General features: G+C 49.7%; 1 protein-coding gene and 1 long non-coding RNA gene across 10 annotated transcripts in view; one reads left to right on the top strand and one right to left on the bottom strand.

Moving 5' to 3' along the window:
• Positions 1 to 1,393: 1,393 nt before the first annotated feature.
• Positions 1,394 to 15,056, bottom strand: part of SVIL (supervillin) — a 245,350-nt gene continuing 231,687 nt past the window's right edge. For all 8 annotated transcript variants that reach the window (XM_032618924.1, XM_032618914.1, XM_032618919.1 and 5 more), the window contains 8 exons: positions 12,677 to 12,782; positions 11,849 to 12,056; positions 10,421 to 10,554; positions 7,423 to 7,578; positions 5,744 to 5,887; positions 4,365 to 4,489; positions 2,479 to 2,634; positions 1,394 to 2,383 (listed from right to left, as the gene is read on the bottom strand). In XM_032618924.1, the coding sequence (XP_032474815.1) occupies positions 2,297 to 2,383; positions 2,479 to 2,634; positions 4,365 to 4,489; positions 5,744 to 5,887; positions 7,423 to 7,578; positions 10,421 to 10,554; positions 11,849 to 12,056; positions 12,677 to 12,782 (1,116 nt within the window). In that variant the 3' untranslated portion in view covers positions 1,394 to 2,296. The remainder of the gene's footprint in view (positions 2,384 to 2,478; positions 2,635 to 4,364; positions 4,490 to 5,743; positions 5,888 to 7,422; positions 7,579 to 10,420; positions 10,555 to 11,848; positions 12,057 to 12,676; positions 12,783 to 15,056) is intronic.
• Positions 4,498 to 15,049, top strand: LOC116747241. Of its 2 annotated transcripts, XR_004347970.1 has the most exons (8): positions 6,384 to 6,519; positions 7,058 to 7,189; positions 8,659 to 8,782; positions 8,899 to 8,966; positions 10,060 to 10,182; positions 10,844 to 10,983; positions 11,551 to 11,634; positions 12,437 to 12,607. It is a non-coding gene; the product is annotated as an uncharacterized LOC116747241 (long non-coding RNA). The 2 variants fall into 2 exon arrangements; XR_004347969.1 differs by lacking the exon at positions 8,659 to 8,782 and having other exon boundaries at positions 4,498 to 6,519; positions 12,437 to 15,049.

Genomic DNA, 15,056 nt, shown 5'->3' with positions numbered 1-15,056 from the left:
CACAGCCCTGGTTACTTTCTGTGCATCTAAGGATCCAGGTGATTTCCTTGGACGGTCACGACGCAGGCAGCCCTGCCTCTCTGACACTCACTGGTTGTCCTCCTGGCTCTGTGCGCCCCCCTCTGCTCCTCTTTGCCTACTACCCATGGGACACACAGTCTGAACCGCTCTCTCTACTTTTCCTTCTACATTTTTTCTTTGGAAGGTTCCACTTGCTTGGGTCGAACCTGTCGTTTCTAGGTGCGTGACTGTGTTCCTTAACGTCAACGCTCTTGCTTTCCTAAGTCCACTGCCATGACGGTAACATTGGTAGCAGTGGGGATCTAGCCCTCCTCGCCAAGAATCAATCCTGGGAGGTGGGCAGTTATAGGATTGATTTCTTTTCCTTAAAAAGAGATCGAGATGGGACAGTTCCATGCCTGCCCAATGTCACGCAGTCATCAAGTGGTAGGGCCAGAGCAGGTAAGAGACCCCTGACCCGGCACAGGCCTGGGGCATGGGGCGGGGGGGGGGGGGGGTGCTCATGAGTCAGCGACGGAGTTTAAGGAAATTCTGTGATCGATGTGTGAACTAAGACCAAGGCGGATGGTGGTAACTCACAGCGGCTCTGTGGTCTTTGTTCAAAACCAGGGATTTGGGGTTTGACTGACTGACTGAAGTACAGCTGATTTACAGTGTGTGTTGTTAGTTTCAGGTGTACAGCAAAGTGAGCCGGTATACATATTCTTTTTCTTTTATTGGGGTGTAGTTGCTTTACAATGTTGTGGTTAGTTTCTTTTTCAAATTTTTTTCCCTTGGACCTAGGAGTTTAAGAACATAAGAGCTGGTGAGGAGTTGTTTTTTTTTTTTTTTTTTTTTTTTTTTTTTTTGCGGTACGTGGGCCTCTCACTGTCGTGGCCTCTCCCATTGCGGAGCACAGGCTCCGGACACGCAGGCTCAGCGGCCATGGCTCACGGGCCCAGCCGCTCCGCGGCACGGGGATCTTCCCGGACCGGGCACGAACCCCTGTCCCCTGCATCGGCAGGTGGACTCTCAACCACTGCGCCACCAGGGAAGCCCTGGTGAGGAGCTTTTAACGCTTTCTAAATGCCTTGTGTCTGCAATGTTTTTAAAAAGGCACTGAGCTCTTGAATTTGAGATGCAGCTACAGTTGAGGGTAAAGGGCTTCTGTTGAATGATGACTTGCAAAAATATGTTCTTCGGCGTAGGACTTACAGCTTGCTTTACGGGCCGCATGTCTGTCTATTTAGCCTTATAGCCTCGTATGACATCTTGCCCTGAGCTAAATTAAGAGTTTCGGCAGTTAATACTGAATCGTGGAATATTGGTACTAGGTTAACATTTACAAAAAAATATTTTTCAGAAAGGAACTCAGTGTGAACTAATCAATTCATAGTCGTGTTTATTCTGAAGCTTTTATTTTGGAGTCTTCCATCGCCGAATGACACATTTAATTTTTACAACAGGTATTAGAAATTGAGATTCTTTTTAAAATTTCTACCATTTCAGCGTAAAATTGTAGATGATGTTCCAAACCATCGTCAAAAAATGCAGAGCAAACTCTTCTGTATATAAACTGTACATAACACAAGGCACTATACATTCGGGGGGCGATATTAAGGTAGAAAGGTGGATTCGCACAGATTCTTAAGAGCCTGTGCCTGGAAGTATAGTTTCTTTGTTCAACTTAGCACCGGAAGCAGCACTCAGAACGAGTCCGACTTAACGCTGAAGGAGGCGCCTCTGAACGTGGGTGAAGGTACGCGTTGGTGGCAGAACTAATTCAACAGAAGCAACTACCTTTTAATGTTATTTTGACACGAAAAAAACCCTTAAAAGTGAATGAATACGTATTGCTTTGTTAAATACATATTTGATTTATACGGTGTTTATATAAATATATATATATTTAGAATCCACAAACTATCAAAATAACAATTTATAAAGGGAACCGCTTAAAAAGTAATAACAGGCAGCGCTTAGCAGGACCAGGAGGGCAGTGCCGTGGCCTTCGCTGAGGACCCCCTGCGTGAGCGCGCGTGGGGCTGCGGATGCCTTATAAACATCGTCTGCTCAATCGTGGAAGGTGTGTTTCCAGAGAGTTTTCTGGAACATTTACAAAATGCACAACTCCCAAACAAGCAGGAGAGCTGATCGCTTCAGGTCTCGAAAACGCAGATGTAAAATATTTTTTAAAGGACTAGCCATACCCCGCTTCCAAAAACAAAACACATCCATTTTCCTGGTCCAACAGTATTGAAAGTGACAACAGAGGTTTCCTCCAGCATCTCATGACTCAGAACAGACCTTTTGCTTTCTTCAGGTTCACCTGCTTCCAGGCAGGCAGTGCATTGTATTCGTCTCGGGTCATGTCTAGTGCAAACTGGAAGGAGGGAAAGAAACGCCCTGAGTGAAAGGACCCTCCGACAAGCCACGCATGCTGTGTTCAAATGCTGTCCCACCTGAAGAAGCGCTTACCTCGAAGTCCTCGTCGGTGAGATAAATCTCCAGCTTCAGAGGGTCAACTCCCTCGGGCAGGGGCCTGGCTAGGAGGTCGGCCAGTGGATAAATGGTTTTGCACAGCTTGGCTAAGACATCCTCCACCAGGGTGATCTGATTTGAAACTTCCGTGTCCTGGAGAAGAGGAGGGGGCAGAGAGGGGGACCTCCGTGTCCCACATCTGAACACGTTTCATCACGTGCCTGAAAACATGCCCCCCGGCCCCCCGGCACTGCAGCCTGGAGACCCCGCTCAGGGAGACGAGGCTCTGAGATGCCATCTCACCTGCACGGCATTTCACATACATCAGGAGAAAGTTTAGGGACTATCACACGAGTGAGTTATCCAGAAGATGATTAAACGTGAAGTTGAAACGCTGGAAGCATGCAAATAATGGAACTTGTTTACAGATATTTAAAAACAGTTAACCTTAAAAGGAATCACCGCCTCCACCCCCTCAGACCCCATCTCTTAATGGTCAGTAGAAAAAGGAGGTAAGAAAATGCATCTAGAATTTGCTGGCGCTGAATTGAGGTCTTCTTTGTTTTGAAACCACTGTGTGCATTTCATCTGAACAGGTTATTCCGGGTGAACGAGCTTCCTCTGTTAAACCTGGTACCCCCCAGTGGGCCACCTCCTTTGGGTGGAGGAGTGTGTGGGGAATGATGTGAATTCAGCTGCACACAGACCAGGGATCGAGGGCGAGTGGCGGAGGGAACGCGTCGGAGATCGGGGCGCGCTTCTCCGAGTGTCCATGCCTCGGCTAGTTCGCCGGTGAAATGGGGTAAGAAGCAGCTGGATCTTAGTGGACTGTTGTGAAAATTAAAGGCGAAGCTGAGTGCGGTGTTCGGAGCAGTGCCTGGCACAGAGCGGCCCTTAGTGAATTCTCATCACGACCTGCCCGACGGCAGACTGGCCGATGGCCCGCAGGCTGTACAGGACTCCCCAGAGCCCCCCGGCCAGCCCCGGGGGTCTGCAGGGCACACGGGACAACGGCAGTGATTCATGTAATTGAACTTGGACCGCAGCAACGGGGCCTGTCGGCTCCCGGGCGGCCTGAGCCCCCGTCTGTGAAGGTCAAGTCCACTGGGCTCCAGGGAGCGAGCTTAGGGCCACCAGCAGAGATGAAGCAGGCCCTCTCCGTGGTCGAGAAGCGGCACACTTTTGCTGTTTGTTTAAACTTATCCAGACCTCCTATCAAATACCCCTCCACGTCATCTGTGCCAGGGAAGTGGCCCTCCTCCTACACAGTGAGAAAGTCTGAACGGAACAAACCTGTCTCCCGCAACACCAAAAATGCCCTTGGGATTGCTACTGCAAGCAGCGTTCAAAGCTCATACACTGAGAAATTCTACATAGCGGCAGTAAGCTTCCTCTTTTCGGTGCAGCTGGAAAGGGTAAACGCTCTGGCTCATGACGAGCCATATACCCCTCAGGACGGGCTCACAACACCTCCACTCCCTGACGCAGCCGAGCAGGGACTTCCCCACGGGCTTATTTCGCGTCTCCTCTGACCCAAGGTTGGGGTCTGAGACCCGGGGCGCCTTTGCGGTGCCTTATGTGGACTCGGAGAAGCAGCGGATCTTCAGCTATAACAGGAGGAAGAGACGGCTGCTCCAAATTAATTAAACTCACCTTTGCGTTTAAGTGACAGAACGTAAGCCGTGTGTAGATTACTAAAATATGTCCACTGACTTCTCCTTAGGCCCCTCCTCTTCCTGAGCTGATTCTGCGAGACTGGTGAACGTGTTGTGACCAAGGAAACGTGTTCCCACGTGAGATGCAATTGGCTGCTTCTCCCAGGTGAGGTCCTCCCACAGCCCGGAAGGCAGGGGGCCCCCTGGACGGGGAAGGGGCGTGCTCACCATTTCTGTGATTTCTGCAATGTCTTCTCTGTGCTCCCAGCTGGGAAACATGTTGGTGAAGGTCAGGGGCTCCAGACCGGCGTGGATGAGGTAAGACTTGGGGGGCGGCTTCTTGAGGTTTTTTCCTGCGGTCACACAGAAGGCAGATGTCACAGACCCAGCATGGCCCCGATGGCCCTGGCTTTTCCCCTGTAATTTTTTTCCGTTTGCATCTCTTGACTTAAGGGTTAAAATGGAAGTTATGCGTTTGTAGCCCCTCCCCGCCACGATGTTTACAAAAAATGTTAATTTCATGCGTGTGACTGTGGCTGAAATTGCATGGGATCGACCTGACTTTGAACTTGCTGAACCCAACAAACACTTCTGGGTCCCTGGATGGGAGAAAAGCAAGCCTCTCTGGCGTCTGGGTGGGACCGTCCCTCCTGGACTCACCTGTGAAGTATTCCTCTGATTGCCTACCCAGCCTTGAGTTCGGTGTGAATTACCAGCTAATGGCAGCATTTTACAAGCTACTTTAGCTTAAACATTTGGTGGGAAGTTTATCAAGTTATTTTTTACGAAAGAGCTTTCCAAGAGAAAATCAGCTGTGGATATTCAGTAATACTAATCAATGAAATCTTAAAAATTCAGGTAAGAAATTAATCACTGGCATCTTCGTTTTATATAAAAGACCAGACGTTTTAGGTGGATGGTATAGTAGAAGAGCCATGAATTGACTTAGGTAAAACACTAAACAGAGTAACAGATGACAGAAAAGTTGCCATGGGGGGGCGCCCTCTACCCTCCGACGGGGGTGACACTGCGTGTGGACAGTGCGTGGATGGGGCCTGGTGTCCCACAGCATGATTGACCCTGAGTGCAGAAGGGTTTTAACCAGGCCAGGCATCCCACAACTCGGCCGTTAACCTCGAGGGTGACAGGTTATTCGGCCTCATAATATAAAAGAGAAAAATGATATTCACTAGTTTGTTGAAGCGGGGAGGGGCCAGATAGGGGGAGTGGGTTAAAAGGTACAAACTATTAGGTATAAAGTCTGCCACCAGGGTATACTGTACAACACGGGGAGTAGAGGCCAATATTCTATAATAAATATAAATGGAGTACAGCCTTTAAAAGTTGTGAATCACTACATTGTATACCTGTAACATAATATTCTACATCAACTCTACTTCAATTTAAGAAAGAGAAAAATGAAATCTCATTCATGCTGGCAGCTGAGAAAGTACTAATCTCAAAAGTAAAGCCTCAAAAGAGTTCAAGGAAAGCAGTCGGTTTCGGGGCTGTCCTGCCGGCTTTATCCAGGCTGCTGGCACCCGTGGAAAGGGAAGCGTGTATCCGGGCCGCCCCCCCACCCCCACCCGCCGCCGCCGCGGCCTCACCTCGGCAGTACTGCAGCACCGTCTCCATGGCGCTCTTCCGGTCCGAGGCCCAGCGGATGCGGGCGGAGCCGGTGATCTTGTTCTCCACGGGCCACCAGCCCTGCCAGAGGTACACCTCGTGGTGATTGTCAACAAGGAAAAGTGCTGCGAGGGCGGAGCAGAGCAGACGTCTAGTCAGGGGCTCTGCCCCACAGCGAACCGACGCCTCCCTCCCTGCCGCCTCGGTCAGTGCGAGAATCCGCTTGGCAGGTAAACTCGGGGCCACAGGGAGGGTGCCCCCGATGTCTTGGCCCTTTGAACGGTGAAGCAGGAGATGCCTCGAGGCAGAGAGATGGCGTTGATGAGGTGGGCTCTTTCCTCCCTCTCCCCCCATTCCTTCCCCCTCTGCCCCTCCTGCAGCCGCCCTCTGGGTCCTGGCCGGTTGAGAAGAGTGGGACAGATGACACACGTGACCCCCAAGGGGTTGTCAGCGCCGCTGATCCCCCAAAATGCGTACTGAAAGTACATCACGCTGGCCCTTGGGTCATCAGTGGTCATGCCCCACGTAGGACTGCTTTGCAGGCGATCTAAGTCCATGGTTCTTTCAGGGAGGAATGGGCTTTGGAAATCAAGTGTTGCCCCCTTTTCCCTTCAGCAGACCGTCAGCCTGACTCTTCCACGTGGTCAAGGGCTCTCACACCCGCCAGCCCAGCCCGCCTGAGTCCTTTCGTAGCCTGCATCTCAGAATTCTGAAAAGCCCAGCGGAGGCTGCCCCACCTGAGCCGCAGGACGGAGAGGTCGGTAGCAGCCCCTTTTAAGACACTGGCCGACCGCGTGCACCATCGAGGTTTTAAGGTGGTGATCGGGGCTGCCAGGGTCCGGGAAGTTCCTGGTGCCGCTCCAGGCTCTTGTAATATGAGAGCAGAGATGCCGTGAGGCCGGGGCGGCCGACCTCAGCCTCAGCTGTCTCTACTGCCTGGTCTCTGGTGGCTGTGACTGTCCCACGACAAGAGCGCACAGCCTCTGCCTTGAGGTGGCAGTCAAGTGGGTACAGCCCTGACCTTGGAATCAGAAGACACGGGCCTTGGCCCTGCTGTGCAGCATGGCAGACACTGCTCTTTTGCTCACTCCACAGATACTCCCAACCCCCTGCTCCTTGGACTCTTGCAAGGTTCCCTTGCAGCTGGTGGGTGGCCATGGGACAGAGCTCTGGCCAGGGGGATGTAAATGGAAGTCTGCTGGGGGCTTCTGGGAAAGCTTTTGCTTTATCTGGTGAGAGAGAGACATGGCCATCATCATTGCCCTTTTCCCTACTCTTCGTTCTGTTTTGAACAGAAACATGATGGCTGGAGCAGGGGCAGCCACATGGAGACTATGAAGCAGCAAGCTGGAGGGAAGGCTGAGAGAACAGCAGAGACTCATGCCTGACACAGTTGCACTCAACCTACTCTTAACTGACGAATTTGGGTGAGTTGAGTAACTGAGGGTCAGTTTTTTACACTATAATATGTGACTGATGTCAACTTCCTTTGGGGGGGGGGAGGTGTGAGGATTAAATGAGATAATATAAAGATTAAGTGAGATAATATTAAGTGTACTTGGCAAATTAAAAACTGCTTACTAGATGCAAAAGTAAAAAGCCTTTTGGAAGGCGTGCCTTCTGCTGGCTCGGCACGACTACCCCCTTCTGTGGGCCATACCTGGTTGCGGGGCGCTGTACAGGTCTTCCTGCAGGAAGGGCATAGAATTGACCACAGAGGGGTCTCGGGCTGGATACATGAACTCGGTGGCTGAGAAGTCGCCAGAGGAGCTACTGAGGATGAACAGGCGGGGCGTGAAGTTAAAATTTCCAGGATCTTTGAAAGAAAAGAGAACAAAAGCTAAAGACAAAATATGCACCAAAGTAAATTCCAGGTGGATTGGAGAATTAATGTCTGTTAGACGTGAAATGATCAAAGCATTGTAAAGTGTAAAAAGAGGTGAGGTTTATCTGAACTTGGAGGTGGGGAAGGCCTTTTTAATCATAATTACGAAAGAAGTGTAATTCAAGGAGAAGAGATTTAGGCATAAATGAAAAATTACATTCTACAAAAAGCACCCCCAACCGAAGAAAACTAAAAGGCAAGTGACAAGATGGGAAATACGGAAACCTGTTAATATCCTTAGTAGTCTGTAAAGGAAGATAATAATGAAACAATAAATATCTAAAAAGTGTGAAGGCACAAAGAAAACATTCACCTAAACGGAAGTACAGATGGCTAAAAATACATATAGAAAGCATTTAACATTCTAATTGAAAACATTAAATTACAGCAATTTCTACCATCAATGTTGGCAAACAGGAAAAAGTAACCGAGTGCATGATTGTGCTGTGAAACGCACGTCTGTAAACTGCTGGTGAGAGTGGCATTTGGCGCCAGTGTTCTGGGGACACTTGCTGATCTGTAACTGTAAGGCTTTTATACTACCTTCAGCAGAGGAGATCGTGTCTAGGAATTTTCCTTAACGAGAAATGAACGCAGTTGATTCTTTTGAAAATTATTTGCAACTTTATTATCGTTAGAGGAAAACTGGAAAGAACTCAGCTCTCCAACTCTAGGACACAGGCTAAGTAGAGAGTCGCAGATATACTCGTGAAATACCCTGCAGCCATTAAAAGTCTAAATATTAAAATCGGATTTGGGAAATTGTTCACAATAAATTAAAGGGAAAAAGCAGGTTGCAAAACAGTGTGTATGAAGAATGCTATCCAGATTTTATTTTAAAAAATAAGTATTTACTGCATAAGGAAATGTTAATTCTGGTTCGCATCTTTGAAAGACGTCATCATAAGGATCTTATTTTTTCTTAATTTCTTTGTACTTTCAAACATTTCCCACCATCAATATGCAGTACAGTTAACCCCTGAACAACACAGGTTTGAACTGCACACACAGGTCCAATACGTGGAGATTTTTCAACAAATATATTGGAAAAATGTTTTGGAGATTTGTGACACTGAAGAAAACCTGCGGACAAACCGAATAGCCTAGAAATATTGAAAAAAGTAAGAAAAGTTAGGTATGTCATGAATGCATCAAATATACGTAGATACTAGCCTGTCCTTACATAGGCATGAGGTGATAGTTGAAATAAAATGTGTTAGTTTTCTTACTGTTTTATACCTTCGCTTTCAGAGAATTACATTACCGTACAGTATGCCTCTCTCTAATTGGGGAAGCTGTGTATCAGCCTATCATGACGGGTAAGTGATTTTTATAAAAACGTAACAATGTTTCCAGTACTTTATTATGAAGGGGACTGTAACACCGTATGCCATAAAAATGTTATAACTGTTCATTAGCGCATAGGCTGGGCTGCTGCGAGGCAATTGTATCAGGGACACTGGCGGACTGTAAAGTAATCACATTGCTGCTGCTTCGTTACACCTGTATATAGGAATTTCTTTTTCACGTTATCTTTTCTTTTTTTTTGTTTAACATCTTTATTGGCGTATAACTGCTTTACAATGGTGTGTTAGTTTCTGCTTTATAACAAAGTGAATCAGTTACACATATACATAGAGGGAAGAGATATGGGAACATACGTATATCTTTTCACTTTTGATGTCTAGTGTTAGTAATACGTATAACATCTGTAGTGTTTTGTGTCATCTAAGAATATTGATGTAGGTACTGACAAATGATTCATTTCGTAAACATGATGGAAATTTACGTTATCGATAAATACGATACAGTAATGTAATTCCTCTTCCTTATGATTGTCTTAATAACATCTGCTTTTCTCCAGCGTACTTTATGGTAAGTATTTAATACATATAACCTGCAAACTGTATGTAACTCTTTATGTTCTCGGTAAGGTTCTCGGTCAGCAGTGGGCTGTGAGTAGAGAAGTTTGGTGGGAGTTACAAGTTACATGTGGATTTTCGACTGTGTGTGTGTGTGTGTGCGCGCGCGCGCGTGCGGGGTTGGCCCCTTAACCCCCATGTTGTTCAAGGGTCAACTGTACTTTAAAAACCTATGTAAAAGTTTGTAAAAGCTGAGAAGGCAGTATGGTGGTGCGGTCATGAGGACATCCCGCTGTTATCCAACCCGGGCAAGCTGGTTAACCACCCCAGGCCTGTTTCCCCATCGGTGACCAGGGCAGCTTGTTGGGTTGTGAGCACTGAGTGAGTGAACGTCCAGCAGGTGTTTAGACAGGGCCTGGCCTGCCTTAACGGCTTAGTGATCGTTCGCTTTCTTTCCGACGTTATTCTGCACGTATGTCGATCTGTATCTTGTGTATTTAAAGACAAGACCGACCCACTCTCTCACTTAAACCCCACTGTTTCCCTGCAGCCTGGACGCCGGCTACACCGAGAGTGTCTTGTTCCAGAGGTTCACGCTGTGCTCAGCTCGCCTCCTGGAATCTCCCCCCTCCTTCACTTCTCTCCAAGCCACACCTACACCTCCAGGGCTCCGGTACGTGCTGTCTTCCATGGAGCCCTGTGTGATTTTCTCCTGGAGGAAGAAGTCTTTCTTTCTTAGCTCTCCACCTCTGTCACCCGTAGCTATTTTCTGACACACGCGGCTTCTCCTTGGCATCACGATCAGCCTTACGCATCATTCAGCCTCCCGTTGGCCCCAGAGGCGTCGGCCTGGGCGCGGCTCCCGCGTAAACGCGTGCCGAGAGAGCCGGGGCGCCGGGGCCGGGGCTTACCTTGGAGCATGCAGTCGTAGGCCTTCCGGTCCCTCCTGCCCAGGGCGCCCCAGAATCCCGGGGGCTCCAATCCTTCGTCACACTCGTGAACCGCCACTTTGCTGCTGCAGTGCAGCCCCGCCTCCAGGGGACACCTGCACGAGACCCGAGAGTGAGGGCGGCCCAGAGCCAGACCGCGCCAGACCTGCAGACCGGTCCCCCGCTCGCTCCCACTCTCTAACGAGAACAGTTCTTGTAACGAATCAAAACCCGCTCTGTGCTACCTGAGTGTGCGCGGCAGGGAGGGGCCGGCTTACAGAGAAGCCGTGACGTTCCTCGGCCCGGGGCTGGGTGTGGCGCCTCGCACGGCCCTGGTCCCTAGATCTGTGCGTGACTTCAGGCGGCGGCTCGTAAGTGTTCGTTATTCATTTTGTTTTTTCTCAGGGGTCCAGGGGCGAACCTGATGGGCCTCAGTGCCATGTGAGACCTGGCTGAACCCTGTCTGTCTATCATCTAGCTTGCTGGCTCTCAGAATGACGACGGGAGATGAAGCATCTCGCTTCACAGCTGTCCACAACGGAAAGGTGCCCCCCGCCCCCGCCCGCTCTCCACGTGCGCTGGGTCACGTGTGTGCCGTCGGGGAAGCAGACCCTGGCCGCACCGCTTTGGTGCCCAGAGAGTGAATTTTACCAGATGGCACCTGGTGGGATGTGGCCCCGGGAGACTCTTCCTTTCCACTGTACGGGTGTCACCAAGGTCCTCCCAGGTCTCAGCTCGAGGGGGCACTGGGCTCTTTGGCTGCCCGGGATGCACAGAGGCACCTGGGCAGGTGGTGGGCGGCACAGCTTCTTCTGGGCTCTCCCCGCCTTCCCCTCCCCAGGGTGGGTCCTCACCTAGCGCTGTCACGGTGTGCTGTCTCTGGGTCGTGGGCACCTGTGGGTGCCTGTCTGGGAAAGGAAGGGCCCCCAGCACTCGGGCAGCTGCCTCGGATGCTGGGAAACACACTTGTCCCCGAAGGAGGGGGCGTTCCTCAGTCTGACACAGTGGGTGGTCTCCCAACTGTCTTTGGCTAAATGCCCTTAAACCTTCCACTGCTCTGATACAACCAACTCTGCTCCCCTAAATATTTGAAATTTGCTCTCTTTAAATAGCCAAGGACTCCAGGTTGACAATTCAAAAGCCAAATCACACCTTCAGAGAAGCTGCTGGGGGTCCTGTGCCGTTTACGGAGGCAGGTAAGTCCTCAGGAAGCGGGGAGGCCCTCACGGGGGAGAGGTCTGGGCTGGACACGTGTCACATGAACTTGGACCTTCAGGGCCCCTGACCACGTGGGGCTCAGCTCCCCACGTTGAGTCCCTCTGGGCACACGGGGCGTCCACGGGGACCTCAGGACCCTTAGCCTGCACCCGGGAAGCCCCTGGGAGAGGTGCTCACACACACGGCACTCACTGTTCCTTGATTTTATTGGCCGCGGTCCTTCCGACCTCCTTCGTGTGGGCCTGGGCTTTGCATCCGTGCCATAGGTAGATGAGGGCTTTGTGGACGTTGAGGACGACCATGGACGTCCTGGACCTCAGGCTGCTGCAGTGACAGGCCACCTCCAGCAAGTTCCCTTCCACGGGCACTTCTCCGCGCACGCAGTACAGCCTCCACTCGCCTGCAGGGGGCACCGGTGGCACAGTCAGGACGTGGCGGCGTGGGGAGGGGGCCTGGAGGGAAGGGGAGCCTGCAGGGCAGCCCACGCCCCGCCTCCTTTCTGTGTCTGGAGGGGCAGGTGGAGGCGAGGCCAGGCTGCGGTCTTTCTGAGTCCCGGGAAGCCCCTTTTGTTGAGTTATAGTTAGAAGCAGGCTGCCCGGAGTGCACGATGCAGAAAAACCAGTTTTACATAATTTACTTATAAAGATCTAGGTAAGTCATAACAGGCATATTTTTTAAGAGGCTCTGAAACTATGATTTCTTTTTTGGTTTTTGGATGCTGGTCAACAAAAATCTCATAATTTAGAAGAGATCACTGGGTTTTTTTTTTTCCCCCTCCAGGATCCAGTTTAAGGTCGAGTCATCTTGCGGCCTCCTTTATGCAAAGCTGCTTTCTGAAGGCAACTCCGTGGAAGGAAGGGGGAGGGAGGCACCCAGGAAGCTGATTTATAAGGCAGACATCAGGAGGCCTTCGCTCGTCAGGCCGCAGCTACGTGAAGAGTTACTCTAAAGCCCACGCCTATAAAAATACCTTCCCGGAGAGGAGAACAGAGTCGAATTCCAGCAGCAAAAGTGACTCACTCTGTGCGTTGTCTTCCTCCTCCTCCCGTCTCCCGGAGTGGACCACCATCCCTCCCTGGAAACACTGCAGAAAACAGGGGGGCTCCTTGCCCTGCAGGACCTGGACCTTCCGATTTAAACACATTATAGTGAGCCACGTGTCCTGGTTTTGGGGAGTCATAAAAATAACACGTGCCTGTTGTCGAAAATCTGAAAAATACTGAGAAGTACAAATAAAAGCCACTGATACTACTGTGATTTATCGAGAACGCTACTACAGTTCTGGCGTGTAGCTTTCCTATAATACAAAATATTTTTCAGGTATACATTTTTCCCAAATAGGATCGCTGTTTTTTATGTTGCTTTATCCCCAGATTTTCTTCAGCTGACGTTTTTCTGTCATCACGTAAGATTCTTAACGTGAATTTTGATATTTTAATGGTCGTGTTCCACGGTACGGATATAACGTGATTAATAATTTAAACATGTTTTTAATAAAGAAAATCTCTCAGCAGTGAGAATGACTAATCACTGACTTAGTGACTCCGGGGAAAGGAACTGTCTCTTGCAGGCTCTGGTCCACTCACAGGGCCTGTCACTCAGCGGCGCCTCGGTCAGCACAACAGTCACACGTCGGCGTGAGACGCAGCAGAGTAACAGGAACGTACGTACTAGGGCCGAGTCAGCTGACTCTCACTTTGCCAAGGTCTATCCCCTTAGGCAAGGAAGTGTTTACTGAGCCTGGCGGTCGGGGAGCGTTGAAAGGTAGGACACATTTCTCACCATGAGTTAACTTATCTCAGGGCCCCTTCTGTGTCATTAAGAGCCATCCTGTGGCAGTGTTTTCTATTTCTGCAGTGATTTTTTCCATCCGTTGGATTGATAAAAAAAATTAAATGCTCCAATTAGATTAAGACTCAGAACTCTAAGGATGATTTTGAAGGCAAGATAAAACATACTCGTTCACAGCCTTTACGAGAAAAAGAGGGGAAAAAAAGAGTTGAAATGATCCACTATGAGGAATAAATGAACAACTGTTTGTCCCTGAAAGCTATTTGGAAAATACAGTCCATAGTGGAACATGTGCATTAAACACTTTTTAGGGAAGAGGACTGGTTCTTAGGAACCTGGAAGGCTGAGTGAGTGTGGATCTATTTCTGGAGAAAATTCCTCTGTTCTCTTTCCTGATGTTAGTTTTAACTATTCATCCAAGACAGTAAAAGGATCTGCACAGGGTGTTATGGTCCCCCAAACCCCAGAGTTAACTCTTAATTACTGGTAATAAAGGAAGGGACAAAACATTAAAAAGAAATGCTTGCTTTCAAAACCTTGACTTGGGGTAGTGGTACCTGCCAGGCGTCATGCAGGCCCTGGGGTTATAACGGTGGGTAAGACCAGGACAGACAGAGTCTCTTTCATGCTCACGGGGAAGACAAAGAATAAAATAAGTAAACAAAATGAATGTTGTTTTACGTAGGTGTAAGTGCTATGAAAAAATAGAGCAGAGCGAAGGGACAGAGAAGGACGGGAAAATGGGGAGGGATGTGGATAAAACATGGAGGCGACATTCAAACAGAAACCCGAATCGTGTAAGGTTTCAGGGGGAGTGTTCCAGGCCGGGGAATCAGTGCAAAGGCCCTGGGGTGGGGGGGGCGGAAAGAGGTGTGTCTAGGAACTGCAAGGAGGTGGGAGTGGCCTGACCAGGCGCAAGAAGAGGGAGGTTGGAGCGGGGTGCAGGGCTGACCCCCGGGGAGACCCTCGGATGGTAGTCCGAGTGTGATGAAGGACAAGGAGGGGCACCATCTGACGTGTCCTAGAAAAATCACTCAGGCTGCTGTGAGGAACGCAGATGGTGGGCAGACTCGATGTTTACATCAGTCCCTGATACCTCCTTAGGATGGGTTTGTGTAAGTGGAATCACTGATCAAAGTGTATGAGCATCTCAAGGTTCCTAAGCCGTGGTTGCTTTCAGGATGGGTAGTTTACACTCCTCAGTGGAAGCAGGCACGGGCACCCATCCTACTGAATCCCTGCCAGCCCTGGATCTGTTCTTTAAAAATCTCCGCCATTTGAGGCGTGGAAAATGGCATCTCTTTGTTTTAGTTCCTTGATGATCAGTCCAGTGGAAACTTAAGAAAAAAAACCACCCATGGGCTCTCTGCGCTTGTTTTGTGGATTTACTATTTGCAGGTGTACTTTAAGGTCCTATGGCGAGAGGTCTGCCTTCCTGGTGAGGGGGTGGGGAGATGAAAGATGAGGCAGACCCTGACACCTGGAGAAGCCAGACCAGGACTAAAGGGGCTTTGGACGATACTGTCTTTGTGTTTAGGGGACCAGGCCACACACCCTCCGGCTCCCGGAAAGGCCAGCTCCCTCATTTCCGGCGCATCTGCCTCCAGGA

Source organism: Phocoena sinus, chromosome 2 (assembly GCF_008692025.1).
Source record: "Phocoena sinus isolate mPhoSin1 chromosome 2, mPhoSin1.pri, whole genome shotgun sequence".
Classification (NCBI taxonomy): domain Eukaryota; kingdom Metazoa; phylum Chordata; class Mammalia; order Artiodactyla; family Phocoenidae; genus Phocoena; species Phocoena sinus.
Note: the sequence above shows the minus strand (reverse complement) of the source record. Positions and strands in the feature narration are given on the sequence as shown.